The sequence below is a fragment of the Gossypium arboreum genome, chromosome 3 (genome assembly GCF_025698485.1).
Source record: "Gossypium arboreum isolate Shixiya-1 chromosome 3, ASM2569848v2, whole genome shotgun sequence".
Lineage (NCBI taxonomy): Eukaryota > Viridiplantae > Streptophyta > Magnoliopsida > Malvales > Malvaceae > Gossypium > Gossypium arboreum.
In genome coordinates, this window is record NC_069072.1 from 134,850,098 (window position 1) to 134,865,541 (window position 15,444).

General features: G+C 30.9%; 1 protein-coding gene across 2 annotated transcripts; it reads right to left on the reverse strand.

The window, feature by feature from the left end:
- Positions 1–5,119: 5,119 nt before the first annotated feature.
- On the reverse strand, positions 5,120–8,152 carry LOC108474601 (VAN3-binding protein-like). Of its 2 annotated transcripts, XM_017776579.2 has the most exons (7): positions 7,696–8,152; positions 7,462–7,560; positions 6,312–6,753; positions 6,009–6,230; positions 5,875–5,924; positions 5,672–5,729; positions 5,120–5,503 (listed from the first exon to the last, which is right to left on the reverse strand). In XM_017776579.2, exons 1-7 carry the CDS (start codon positions 8,038–8,040, stop codon positions 5,289–5,291), a joined length of 1,431 nt encoding a protein of 476 aa, XP_017632068.1. In that variant the 5' UTR covers positions 8,041–8,152; the 3' UTR covers positions 5,120–5,288. The 2 variants fall into 2 exon arrangements, with proteins under 2 accessions (XP_017632068.1, XP_052881962.1); XM_053026002.1 differs by lacking the exons at positions 7,462–7,560; positions 7,696–8,152 and adding an exon at positions 7,148–7,446.
- Positions 8,153–15,444: the final 7,292 nt, after the last annotated feature.

Consider the following 15,444-nt stretch of genomic DNA (forward strand, 5'->3'; position numbering starts at 1 on the left):
GTCTGGGCTTTTTAACCTAATGTTTGGATTTTAATTAGATGATAAAGACATTATTAGCCTAAATAAATTCCAATATGTTTAATAAAAGGTTAAAATATGCTATCAGTCCCCGTACTTTTATAGAATTTGATATTTAGTCTCTACACTTTAAAAGTTAAGAATTTAATTCTCTTATTTTTTCCAATTTGAAAATCCTAGTGCAATTATTATCGCTTTTGGTAGTTTCTATTAGAATTAAATCAACTTAATATATTTATTTTTGTCAATCATATATAACACTCTAAAATAAAAAGACAACTTAATTAATAAGCCAAATAGAATCTTTTTGACAGAAAAATTAAAAACACTAAAATTGTGAATATATTTTTAATTTGAATTAGTATTACAAATTATAAAAAAATTGTCATGAATTAAGACACGAAGCAAATACAACATGAAAACATAACCATTTCTTAAAATAGAATAACTATACTAAATTATATAAAATATATATATATATATATGTGATAAACTAATACATAATGAAAGACTGAAAATACCAAGAGGGGTGATTTGGGATTTTGAAAATTTATTAAAAACTATTTTAAAATAAAAGAACAAGAGAGAACAACTTGGACACTTTAATTTATAGTGGTTCGACCCCAGGTGCCTACCTCCACTATCATGGTATACATCTACCAAGGATTTTCATATTACGATCCGATCATGTAATACCGCTTAGTATTAGTGAAACTTTAGATTATCAATGAGTCAATATTTGTTTCTATTTTGTTTAGCATACAAAAACTGTTAAGGACAATATATAAAGAATATTAAGGTAAACAATGGATATTTTACTAAACCAAATTATTTGAAAAAGTATACAAAACGAATATACTATACTTATGACACTAGATTCGACACAAAATGTGGAAAGAATATTCATGGGCGTGAACGACATGCATTGTGGAACCCATTTTGTTACGAATTTAATCAGTATGAGGTTATTACACCTAAATGGCCCCTTAATGTATTAAGAGTGCATTCACATTTGAGGAGTGTCCACACCTAAAAGTGAGTGCCTTAGAAGCAGGTGATTATCTCATTAATAAGGAGTGGAAGGACTCGCTAGGAGTGTTTACTAGCAAATGGTCTTGGTAAAGGAAGGATGTCGTTCCTCTAGTCTAGTTGGGTGGTCAACTAGGGCACCACGTTAAGTGGAGTCAAAAGAGAAATCAACACCTTCTATCTTAGTGACATGTGTTTAAGTAATAAAGGGATATAACAATTATACTTGAATTGTTACCTTTCAATGAAAATATATAACATTTACAATCTCTATTTTTTCACAAGGCTAAGATAGAATATTTCTCCTAGTTTTAATGGCTTAACTAGAATCCTTTTTAGTTTTTAAGGCTCAACTAAAATCCTCTTTAATCCTTTTAAGGCTTTTTATCTCAAAAACCTTAAGTATACTCTTTGCAACCAAGAGAAAGGAGGTAAGTAATGAGGACCTCTCAAAAGTGTGTGTTTACAAGTGTTGGCTCTCTCAAAGAATGGAAATGAGAATGATAAAAGACCTAACAATAAGTTTTTAGAGATATGTACAAGAGAAAATGAAAAAAAATAAAGGATTTGAGGCTTTTCTCTTGACTTTGATGTTTGGATGTTCAACTCTTGAATCCTGAAGACTATTTATACCAAGGAACAAGTTTGTATTCGTTTATGACCATTGGGGATGAAATCAAGTCGTTGCAAGTATTAAATTCGAGCTTAAAAATTGTCCTTGCAATGTATGTCTCGAGATTTTCCAAAATGTCTCGAGACTTGACTGAAAAATAGTTGTTATATAGCTATTGGAGGTTATGTCTCAAAACATGCAATAAATCACATGTGATTTACTGTTTTGAACTTCCTGATCGCGCCCCAGCATGGCATGCGTCGAGGCTATGGAATCAACACAAATACAATAAGAAATATACTTGTTATTTGCAAGTGTGATAAGTCAATTGTAGTATTTTTTTTGTTACAACAGAACATAACACAGAGTATTTCGAAGATTGAACCCAAAAGAGTTCAGGTGATAAGGTGATCAACAATGAAAATGTATGCAAATAAGAAGTCTAGCTAGCTACTCACTAAGTATTATATTACAACAAATCATTGTCAAGGATATACACTATCTACTACCTAAAAGGACTAAATTGCAAAATAATCCAAAGTGTGCAAAAATTAATTCAAAGAGTTAAAGTGGTTGGTTGACTTCCATGTTGCTAATTAGTTCTTGGATTAGAGATATAAATGGTTCAAACTCCTAATTGGTTCAATTTTACCTCTCGCTCTCCATTTTACTAAACTAGATGGTTTAGTCTCATTTGTCTCTTGACCTCACCAAGCTAAATCGAGACAATCAAGTTAGTTTTCAATAGGCTTTCCTCTCGGTCTCACATATCTAAATGTTCACATAAAGACGTCAATTCTAGGTTTTGAAGTTTATTTGATTTAGTCCCTAACCTAAAAACTAAATATGCAACATTTCCATCAGCCAACCACCATAAAGTTTAGTTACTAGCCATCATTAACACAACAATATTAGTCAAATACATGCTCAGATGATTCATTGAAGAAAACATAAAAGCAAAATTAAAGAAATCTTAGGGGCTTTTGATAGGTTCTTTGGAAAAGATGATAACAACAACAATGGAGAAGAAAATACAACTAAAGTTAGGAGTTTTACACTTTTAAAGTTCAACAAAGCTTAAATATATTAAAGGACTTGAAGAGAAATCAAAAAACAAAGAAAAGCTTGAGTATCTAATTATAAAAAGAAGAAAAGCTACATTAAAAAAATTGATAAAACTACCACTAAAACAACTAAGCTCGGAAAAGTAAAGAACTAAAACCTAAAAATGGAGAAGAAACCAACAACTAAGTTAAAAAGATGATAGAAAATGTGACTCATTTAAGTTGACAGCCAAAACATCTTTAATACAAATAAAATTTCAACACTAACATTGACAAAATTTCCTTGAGGCACTAGTAGAAGTGTTGCGTGTAGAGATCAAGAAGCTCAAACAAAATATAGATTTAAAATTATAAATAATATGAAAAATAACAAAAAAAACAATAAGAATATATAATTAGTTAGACCTCTTTAAATAATGTGAGTCAATCTCATGAAATAAATAATTTAAATAATATATATCAATCCAAGAGTGATTGTCTACATGAACTAAGCCTTTGAGGCACTAGTAGAAGTATTGTGTGTAGAGATCAAGAAGCTCAATAGTGAAATCTCGATTTATAAGAAAACCATGGGTGGTGGTATACCGAGATGGTCGAGGGACATAAAAGAGATAAACAACTTCTTATGGGCTTAAAGTAGTACTTTCAAGCTGTGGGTCAAAGAGTGGTACTTCTAAGTTATGGGTATTTATTAGAAAAATGATTATAGTTAAGAAATAAAATAAACTCTGAGGCGGGAGACACTTTTTTTAAAGCTTTATTATGCCTTCAAGATACAACAAAATCTTAAAATATCCAAAGCAAAATAGTAAAAAGGGCTAATCGTAAATTTTTTATATAGACAAAAGTAAAACTACTTCTAACACGCACTTAATTATTGTCACAAATTGTGTTCTCACACAACATAATTTTTCGTTAAATGTTAGTTTTGCATAACCATTATTGGCATAAATAGTATCCTTACAAATAACCATAAAGTACATTTGTTAATAAATGGTTCAAATCGAGAGATACCATCTTGTATGGATAATTTCATTTGTGTGAAAGGCAAATCAATTACTAACATTCCAAACTAGTGGGAGATTGTTAGTAGTTTGCAGTGTTAGTAATTCCATATTGATAAATTCTTATGCGTTGTATAAATTCTTTCGACACTGGGGCTTGAATTTGGTTGTGTAATAATTTTTTGTAATTATTATTTTATTTTTATCAAAAGTTGTTTATGAATTAATAGTTCTGAAATAACATATTTTTTCCTAAAAAGTTTCAAACTGAAGAAACTTAATTTTCTATAAAGAAGTGTTATTGAAAAATATACCTTGTGCCAAAACGTTTGTACCAAGGAACACATATTTTGATGTATAACTATTCAGTGCCTATACAAAAACTTAGATTATGCCATTTTCATTAACTCTACTTTTGTTGTTTAATGACTTGTTGTATCCTAAAGGTGAAATAAAACTTCAAGGAAAGTGATTCATGCCTCAAGTCTCATTTTTTATTTCACCTAATTTTGTTTCTTTCATTACAAGTTCTTCTAAGAAGCGTAGAAGAAGACCTTTTGTGTGGATCAAGTAAGACAGAAATCTAGGTTTTTTTTTTTTTTTTTTGAGTTTTAGAGCCACAAGAGGAAAGCAAGGTTGTTATGAAATTCTTGGGTTAGCAATAGCATCCTTTAACATTTGGACAACATCAACCTTTTTCATTTCAATAGCATGAGCTCATCACCCCAAAAATAAACAATCTGCCATAAACAAAGCAAACCCATTATACAATTTCAATTAAAATATTGCATGATAGCATGGATCCATCTCAGTGTTGATCCAAGTCTGAAAAAGGCATTATTTGGAACAGTTTCTTAGGGATTGTTATAATTTCAAACATTCACAACTAGAATCTATGTCCTTGTCTACTCCATTATCTTATATAAAAAAAATATCATAATCCAACAACAAATAAAAATTCCTTGTACATTCTAACTAATAAAAGGTAAAATATTCTTATCAAAGTCCTTGATTCACCAAGTCCAAGCCATTACAATCATAGTCCCACCATAAACAACACCACCTAAATCCTAGAGCTAAAGGGGTAATTTATAAAAAAAAAAAACAAAAGAAAAAGAAAAAAACTTTAGTTCACATGAAAATATATATAATAAAGAACACATATATATATATATATATATATATATATATATATTCCTTCATCAAGATGGGATCCCTTTCTTCTCCTTTTTGACCATCCCCCTAGTCCAAGATACCCCAAATTTTGTGTTTCCTCAATAGTGAAAGAACAAAGCAACTTGGATCACATGCATTTGGGTACTTTCATTCAAAACAGCTTTACCCTTTTTTTTTTTTTAAGTTCAAAAATTAAAAAATTGCCCACAAATCCATTAGGATAACTTTTTTTTTCCCTTTAATTTCCAACTTTATACAATATTAAACAACCCCAAATATCAAATATGTTCCAAGAAAGCATTTGAGATCCTAAATGGCTAAAATTTCCCCAAATATGTATACCCTTCCTGTCAAATTTCACTCCCTGAATGTGAACCCAAAGCTTCAAATCCTATTTCTATTGTTCTTCTCAGCAGCAATGGATAGCAGCCTTGATACACCTTGAGTCCAAATATCATACTCTCTTTGGCTCTTGCACTCGAACTCTACGACCCCACGCATAACCGTCTTTAACCCGAAGTATCTCCGGTTTTCCCCGCCTTCGAGCAAGTGGCGGCCGGGCCATGCTGGCATATCTTTAATCACCTCCAAGACAACATCTGCAGAAAAAAAAATTGAAGAATGTTAAAGACAATCCCTTTTGATTTTTCTTTTTTACTTTTAGCTTTCTCAAATCCCCAAATGGAACAAAGAAAGCACCACATCCATTTCTGAATTTATTTTATTTTTCACATTATTAGAGAAAGACAAAGCTAATAATCACTTACTCTTTTTCTTTTTTGTGATGGTCCCAGCAACATGTCTACTCTTCATCTTTAACATAACCTTGTAACAAAAAGAAGTTTCAAAAGAATGTTAAACAAAAGAAGCAAATAAGACTGATTCCCCAATAATAGAACATAATCGAACTCAAGACTTGATCACAAATCCTTTTCCGCTCGACAATAATTGAGCAATTTGGTATGGGTACCTGGTTCATTCTGTTGATATAAACAGAGACAATTTTCCAGTGAAGATCACCTGCAATATTCACAACAATGGTAAACATCGTGTCAAAATGGCCTTGTTCGATGATACCCGGACTCGGGCGAGTGTTGTGTTTACCTTTTCTCGTGCGCTTGAGAAGCTCACAGCCTCTGGCAAGCAATTCTCTGCTGCAGATTCCCAAGAAATTCTCTTCAGGGAGAAGCTCACCACTAAAGCTGCCATTGGAGCTCCCATTGCTGCCATTGCCACCATTTTTATTATTTTCAACAGGGATTACAGCTGCTATGTTCCATACCTCTTTCAATGCCCTTGCCTTCAATGTGGCTGCCCCTCGTAATGCTGCCATTGATAACAATTTCCCACCATTAATTCAACCATTTCAATTTCAAATTATATGTATGTATGTATGTATATGTATACCTGTTGCTGCACCAGCAGTTAAGGTCATGATATCTCCGGCAGACCGGACATTGACGGCGGAGCTGATGACGGAGGTCAAATGATCACGCTCGGCTCCCATGGCTTCAGCTGTCTCCACGCATTGTGCAGCAACAAGAGTGGCAGCCGATGCCACAGCCATGTCCGTCTTTGCCCTCTGCTCATCTTTCCCAGCACTTGAGGAAGCAGCAGTGGCTGCCGCGTAAGCTGCCACGGCTGCCGCTACCCCGGCAACAGAAATGGCTGCATGTAGCTGAGCGTTCTGAGCCCGCGTTTCTTCCTTCTTCTTCTCTCTTCTATCCTTCAACCATCGGCCCACTGTCTTCCCACCACCCGTCACGGCAGTTGTCGCAGGAGTAGCCGCCCCTATCCCCGTGTTTGTACGGTACTGCATGTTGAGGGAATTACTAGCGCGGCAAAATTGCTGCAAAATTGAAATCATCCACAGCCATTAATTTTTTAAAAAAAAACAGAAAAGAAACTTAATATCATAACAAACAACCACCGCCATTAAAGAAAGCTTCCAATTTTATGAAAGGTAAAACAAATCGTTATAGGGACCAACGCGCCCCGCGTACGGACTCATACCAAAAGAACGTAACAAAATTTTCAGACAGAAACTAAAAAACAGACAAGGGCAACATTGATAATTCAAAAAAAAAAAAACTCAGTACTAAGCTGTAAGTGTAACCTCCATTGAAATAATGAAAGGAAACAGCTTTTTTTTTTTTTGTTTAAAAAGACCATCATTTATCATTTTAAAAAAAAATTATTTACATTGAATAAAGTGAAGCAAAAACAGAGGAGCCCATTCTCACTTTCTTCTCCATCTGTCTCTGAGAAAGCCTGAGATTTATGTTACTGAGTCAGTGACTCAGAAACTGCCTAAAACTGTGGTAAAAAAACAAGCACTTATCCACAAAATTTCAATTCCTTTAAAGATAAAACCAAATAATTCTCCCAATTTTTTTTTCCTTTTTTTTTTTTTGGTTTTTATACTTCGTATTTAACAAATTATCGTTGAATGTGTCCATTTTTGAAAAAACAAAGAGCTCGTTGTTGTTTCGAATTCGAATATTATGATAAAAAAAAACAGCAAAATATAGACATGGGTTCAAATATAAAAACAAACCTTAACATCATCAATCTCAGAAGGTGAAACAGGGGGGCTATCTGTTAATGGTCCACTACTATGAGATAACCTGCCGGATGTTCTTGGAGATACTTCTTGCTGTTAAAAGACAAAATAGAAAACCTTTGAAACAATAGAATTTTTGTTTTACAAGGTAAACAATAAAACCAAAAAAATAAAAAGATGTTCCTTTTGTCTTGACATAGGTTTTTTTTTTTTTTTTGCTAAACTTACCGATTGTGACATGATTCTTTCAAGGACCATCTGGGAAGTTTCAGATGAAGCGAAAGAGAAAGGGTTGCCTGAAACTATCCCGTTTTCTTCAAGTTCACCGGCTATGTCTTCTTGTATAACGACATTACCACTTGAAGAAGAACCTTTCAAGCACATTTGATGGGACGATGAGGAAGGATGAGGCTGAGAAGGAGCTAAAGCCCTTGAAACTTCCAAAGCTGAAACACTCCATGAACGTGACAAGAACTCCATTGGTTCCAACGGCGTCTCCGGTGGCCTAAACGGTGCCGGAACCGGCACCGGTATCAGCTCCGGTCTCCATGGTTGCACAACGGGTTTCTCCATTTTTTTTTCTTTTGGGGAAGGAAAGGTTTTTCTTTTTTTGTGAGAGAAGGAAATGTGATGAGTTTTATAGAGTGTGACAGTGTTTACAGGGAATGAAATGATCAGCACTCCTTTTTTTTTTTTTTTAATTCAGGATGATAAAGTAGTAATTTCGAGAAAGTAGACGAGGATAAAATTGGAAATATGGCTTTTTTTTTGGTGTCACCGTCACGCGCTTGATGATCAGGTAAAGTGTGGTAATTAAATCGGACGGCAGGGATTAATCATTGAAGTAAGAATCAGTACATCTCGGGTTATGTTTGCCACTTTTAGTATTCTCGAAGTCAGAAATATTGCTTAATGAATTAAGTGGGAACAAATACTATCTATTTTTTTTAAATAACGTTTCACAATTTTTAGACAAATATTCTTTTCCATCTCTATTGAATAAAATATATTACCGTAAAATAATTTATAACGTAAATCGAGTTAAAATTTAATCGGTCAAGTTTAATTCTTGATAATCCTTATTATCATCTTCTAAATATATATAATTTTTTTAGAGTTTATCAAGTACCCTTATTAGCTAACAATTTCTTGGTTCAGTGGCAAACGTAAAGTTAGAAATTTTTTAGAGAATCGAAATTAAATTATAATTTTATGATAGTAAAATATAATTTCATCATTTTAATAAATTATATCTTTATAATTTTTAAAGGATTAAATTAAATTTTATCATTTTTAATTAGGTCAAAGTGTAATTTTACCTTTACTAATTTTAAATTTTAAAATTTTTAAAAATCTAAATTAAAATTTTTCCATTTTAAGGAATTAAAACCGTGCCACTCCTAATTTCAAATTTTAGAGATAATGTTATTAGCAAGAATAATTACGAATATTAAAATAATTAATTTTTTATTTTAAATTAGTCCCCAACATATATACTGAAATGGTCATCTTATTATATCAAGCATTATTTTCATTTGTAAAACCTTTTATATGCATAAATCATTTGGAAAGTTTTGGGCAATCTATGTTATATTTGCTATTTTGTTAGAAAAAATTTTTTACATAATGTCTAGAACTATTCATAGTCCCTCTTCAATCTATAAATAGGAGAATAATATGCTTCAGCACACTCGAACCCACGTCCTCCTACATGACTACAATGTCCATACTAATCAAGCTAAAATTCAATTAACTATTTTACTAAAAGTTTTGAACTCATTGAACTCCAATAAAAAAAACTCCATTTTTCCTTTGACAAAAATGAGCAAGTCATCCCCAGAGCACATGAGTTAACTCATTCTTCTAAAATTTAAGATAATACTGAAAAATGTTGCTAGCTCTAGCCACATTAAGCATGCAAGATAGAATATTCATAACAATAACAAAGATGTATAGGGACAAGAGATCCCTCTCTTCAGAAATATCCTTTTAAGCTTTCATTTTCAGAGATTGAAAATCTTGGACTAGTTATGCATCCCATAATCCAAGTAATAAAGGAAGGAGGAAACCTTTTGCTTTGAGAACCACCTCAAAAAAAAAAAAAAAAATTCTCCACTCATTGAATCAATGGCTTTTTGAAGGTAAAACTTCAATGCACATCATAGGGATGAGGATATACCATAACCTGTAAGCTCCGTATCTAGTCAAATATTCTCCAAAATGCTTATCCCTTGAATGAATGGCATACGGTTAAGAGAAATGCATTGAGGCAATAATTTTTTTAAGTGGAAAAAACTGCATTAAATGAGTACATCAAAACCAATCAAATCAGTGTAAAGGCATCATTATTAGAATCCTCATTATGCATTTGTAGGATCCTTTGACAACATGCATCAAACATACTGGTTTCATCTTGTTAATCAATGATTTCTCGATTAATAAGGTAGTGACACTAAGTCCACATTCTAACATTTTTTACTTATACATATTAAAAATTTACTTTCAAGTAATTTCAGATTTTGTCAATCAAACAACAAAATCTTATATTCCAACTAAATAAACTAAACATGAATCTAACATACTCGATAACATGTTAAGTAATCTTACATTTCGTGAACTAAATGCCCCTATAGCACATTACCATATTAGTAAGGTTATGTCATTTGGTTCATTTGGCTAGAATGTAAAATTTTATTATTTGGTTGACGATATGTAAAACTTAAAAGTACATTTTATTAAATTTTCCTTAATTATAAAAAAATTATTAAATTATACCGAGAATAAAATTTAACTATGAAAAAAAAGATAATAATATGCAAAATTTTTAAATTTTCTAAACTAATAGAAATTATTATAAAAAAGAATTAATAATGAAAACCCTCACTTATGATAACAATTAATTAAAAATTAATGTAATTTAATTAATAATAATTAAGGTTATTGTTATCATATGAGGTTAAGTTGTAAAGAAAACGAGTTTATTATATTACAACTTAACCTCATATTGGTCAAGAAATATCAAAATCAAAACTAAAATTGTATTTCATGATTAAAGCAAAATATTAAAAAAAATTGCATATAACATGCAATCCAGAATATTTATACTTGTAGGAATGTAAGCTTACTCATTCAAATCAATTTTTGAAATCTTAAAAGGGAGAGGGGAATTAGGTCTGTCTAGGGGTCGAGTAGCTCACCCGATCTAATAAGTTAGGCTTAACTTAGGCCAAGTTTGGGCAGGGAATTTTGCATTTCAAACTAACTTAGTCTGACCCGAATTCAATTTAAATAAAAAAGTATTTTTAAATTAAAATTTAAATATAAAAATGTTTAAAATTGTTGGATCTGGTGATATAAGTGTAGTATGTTCATATATGTATACTTGTATTTTTCGAGTAAATTGGTTTAATAAAATACACATATTATAACATCATTTTTATATTGTCCTCAATATATTTTCAAACAAAGCAAAATGGAAGCAAATATTAGCTCACTGTTATCTAATGTTTAATTAATAGTAAATGGTATTATGTGGTCAGATTGTAATACGAAAGTACAACTTGTATTAGTAGATGAACTTAAACATGTCCTTAGCTGATACGAGTAACTCAGCCCAATTCAAATGCCATAATAGAGATGAGTTTAGTTTTCCTCAAGGCCCAATTACGAGATCCAAATCCAAACAAATAAAGTCAAAACTCAACTTAGTGGTTCAAGACTTTATCACGAAAAAAATTCAAGAAGAAGAGTTGAAGTTTCAAGACAATAAATTCTGGAGTAATGATGAATTAGAAGAGACTAATTATGTTTGTGGGCCTAAACTCTCAATCTATGACGACAAGCCCATGTGGAAAATGCTAACAAGCTTAAGCATTTCACTTCAAGAACCCCAATTGATCTTACAAGCTTAGACATTTCATATTGGGTTTAAGTTTTAGGCTTAATTTTTATTATATATAAGTACAATATTTTGTTTATTAGCTCTTATTATTTTATTATTATTTTATTCCGAATTTTGATAATTATTAAGTATTTTAAGTTATTTAGAATTTTATGTTAACAAGAAAGTTTAGTTTAAAACTACTTCTTGTTTAGATTAAATTAGAGTTCTAGTATACTTAGGAGTTTTATTTAGATTTATTTATCTAGCCTATATATAGGCCTTTGCATTGTACAGGGGGACAATTGATTATTATTCTATTTCTCTTTTGAGTTAATAAATTCTCTATGAGTTTTTTCTTTTCAAGAATTTCTCTTGAGTTTCTTTTAGAAGAGTTTTAACAATCTTTTTAGATTGTGGGATCATCTTCAAACTTTTTCTTGCCAAGGTTTTTATCTTGGAGGGAAATTAGAGCCGCTTGAAGGGGTTGTGGATTCTTCGTGTTTCCAAGGCTTCTTAGGACTTCTACACGCCACGCTTCTATCTTTCCATTTATCTTCTTTATTCACTTCCTGAATCCTTGATTTTTTATTTGTTTTAATTATTTTATCTAACTTGGATTTAATTTCATTTCAGGTTGTGTCAAGAAAAATCCAAGTTTCTTTCCGAACGTCTAGAGCCCTAAGGCAAATCCGCGATTTTGACAAACTTTACGATCCGCTTTCGCGTTCATCCTTCTCAACCTTTATCATTTGGTATCAGATTTGGGCGTTTTAGGTGTTCATTAGCCTAATTTAAAATGAGCAAATTGATTGAAAGACTAATATGTTGTCTATCAAGTCCAATTGGGAGATACTTTGTCTTCAGTATCGGAGCTGTTGACTCTCAGAAGATAGAGACATATATGTAACTGACTGGACTGTTAGTACATCTGACATGAACTAAAAGCTAGTGGCGCTTATAGTGTGGCATACATTAATCCTGAGTGGATGATGGACTATGTATACGTGACTTGTATACTTTGATGTAAGCAAAAGCCTGAGTTCAAATAGATAAAGAACCGAAAGCTAGTGCGCTGGGTATACGACTTTTGCAATATGTAGCATCATTCACAATAGTAGAATTCATAGTCTAACTAAAGGGTAAATGATAAAAGTAAACGTGGTCACGGATCGTTTGTCTTTGTGATAAATGACTTGATTACTATTTGATAGTAATTCACTATTTTATGAAGGAAGATGTAATGGTTATCATAAGATAAAATATAATCATATTGGGAGAACAAATTTATCCCAAAGAGATTAAGGATATCCTATGAGGGTAACACATTTATAACAAGGTTATTACACGAGTATTGATTAAGTGACTTTCATAATGATATGTAATTATGGAGAGCTCAATCACAATATTGTAGTGGAATAGAAATTTAAATATAAATTATTTGAACCCTAATTAACCCCCCTCTAACTCATTAAAACTATAAATGAATTGCATGTAGAAACAAATGAACGAAAATGAATAGAAATGATGAAGTTAGAGAAATGGGTCGAATTCACAAATGAATGTGTTTTCTCACTATGTATAGAATTGGCTTAAGAATTAATTTAAGGTTTTTGAATCATTATTTAATTAATTAATTATAATTGAAGTTTAAAAATAGAATTTAATTAATTATTTATTATGAATCCATTGAATATGAAATTATAATTGTTTTTGAATCATTATTCATTATGAAATTATAATTGAAGTTTGAAAATAGAATTTAATTAATTATTCATTGGTTTCCTATCGAAAGTAATAAATAGTTTTTGGTTGTGCCTGATTCTTGTTGTTCAAGTCTACACTCGACGCAATTTGGGTACAAAGATAGTAAAGAAGGTTGTTCGATTGAAAGCCAAGAATGTTTTGGATCTGTCTCATAAAACGCAGGTACTTTTCGTGAAAAGGGTTATAGCTATAAATATCACAAATCGACTTGATTTTCAAAATTTTTAAACTTCCGTTGTAACTGAAAGTCATTTTCTGAACCGGATTTTTCTAACAAAAACAACAACTAAAAATATATAATTTTAATATTTTATTAATTTTAAATAGTAAAACTGGTTTTTTTTTACTCGACTCGTCCTTAAAACAGGCTTAAGCTTAAAAAATATTAATTAAATGATGCAACACTAATATAAAATATAAAATCAGCTTGTTTTATAGTAACAAAAATCACCATGTACCTTATTCTTAATATATGTACACTTTTGTTTTTATATAAAAATCAGATCAAAATGTTGTACAATGCTGGACCTGTATAGTAATTTTACCATCTAATTCCTTAAAATTTTCAATCAAACTAAGACCTTACTCAAGGCCCCACTTTTAGTTACAGTGGGTCCAACTTCCATTAACCAATAGATAACTGCCACGTAATAAAAACAAAGAAAGACATGGAGCAGGTGAATCAGCTGATCATGTCCCTTTTCTTTCCACATGACAGACAACAAGTACATATGCAGGGAGAGAGAAATCTCTGACAGAATCAACAAAGCCGTTCCCTTTTAGTTAATTTAGCAGTAAAAATTCAGAATCAAAAGAATTTTGTTTAATTCCTTTAGTTTATATTTAACCCTCCAAAAAAATTTAAAATATTCGGTAAAAATATCATAAAGATTTTTGTATTAAAAGTCAGATTATATTTTATTTTTTTATTAAAAAATAGATAAATTAATTTCTGTACAACAAAAGCAATTTAGTCTCTGATTTATGTGCTGTAGGTAGTGTGATTCGGGACAAAATAGGAAAATGGATATTAGGCTATAATCGATTTTTGGGAAAGTCTTCAGTTTTTATTGCCGAGTTATGGAGAATCTTGGATGGTCTGCTTCTGCTTCAAAAGCAATAGCATGATAGAGTACTTATCTTGTCTGACAATCTAGAGGTAGTCAAAGTTATTTATGATCGTAATTCAGCTAGATCAAGTATTTTTCTCGTTAGAAGAATTCAACATAATTTTATCTCAAGAAAAAAGGTGGTTCGTACGGTACATTTCTAGAGAGAATAATCAATCAACGAATATTTTAACTAAAATGGTCTTTGCAAACAAGGTAGAGTTGTACTTATGTGACGCATCACCTCTGAAAATTCAAGAAATTTTGGAAAAGGATGTTCAAGGGGTGCTCTATCCCTTGGTTCTACTTTGTAAAGTTTTGATATATTTTTAGACTCTTTTTACACATAAAAGAAAAGAAAAAAAGTATAAACTGGTTTTTCTGTTAAAAAATTAATTTAATTTTACTGTAAAAAATTTATCATTACACATCACCACGAGATTTATTTATGTCACACATCATGTGTAATTATCTAGTTATTCTATGGATTACACAATTTTCAATAGAAGAAATGGGTAAAAAAAACAGAGAGAGAATTGAATCATTACAAAATGTAATCAATATCTTGCAACAACCAAATGAATGTGGATAAGACAATTCTTGCCCATTTCACATTATTGTTTTCTTAACTTCAACCACCTTTTAAACTATTTTTACCTTGCTTTTTTTAACTTCCCTTTTGACATTATGTGATTTTGATGGAACATTATACATCCAACCCTTTTGCCTTTAATTTTTACTGTGTTTTTACTCACTTTAATAGGTAATTTTGGGAAGTTTATTTATATGCTTACATTCCCCATTTAGTGCACCTGAAAATGCCCACATTTAAATAATTTATTACATAAATTTTTTTTATGTAACTTACAACCATCTGAATTAATTATTACAATTACTAAATTATATAACTAATTTTTTAAACTAACAAGCGAGACTTAAATAAGAAGACTCAAAATCTTCGGAATTCAAAACTACAACCATATCATTTAATCAATGTTTCATTAACTTATTACGGGTTCAAATTTTACAAAATAAAAACAAAAGTAATGATTTTATACAAATTACTTCTATAAAAGTATTTAAAATATGGGTTAATTGTTCCAACTGAGTCCTAATTTGGTTGGCATTGATATTGTTGCCAATACAGGAGGATGTGAGTTCGAGTATATTGAAACACATTTATCCTCCTATTGAATGGTTGGGGACGAATTATAAGTAGTT

Excerpts from the sequence above, each read along its gene's own strand:
- LOC108474601 (XM_017776579.2), bottom strand. The coding sequence starts at position 8,040 with ATGGAGAAACCCGTTGTGCAACCATGGAGACCGGAGCTGATACCGGTG. Across the intron at positions 7,561-7,695 it reads AAAGAATCATGTCACAATCG|CAAGAAGTATCTCCAAGAAC; the intron begins GTAAGTTTAGCA and ends GTCTTTTAACAG. Across the intron at positions 5,925-6,008 it reads TCTCAAGCGCACGAGAAAAG|GTGATCTTCACTGGAAAATT; the intron begins GTAAACACAACA and ends TGAATATTGCAG.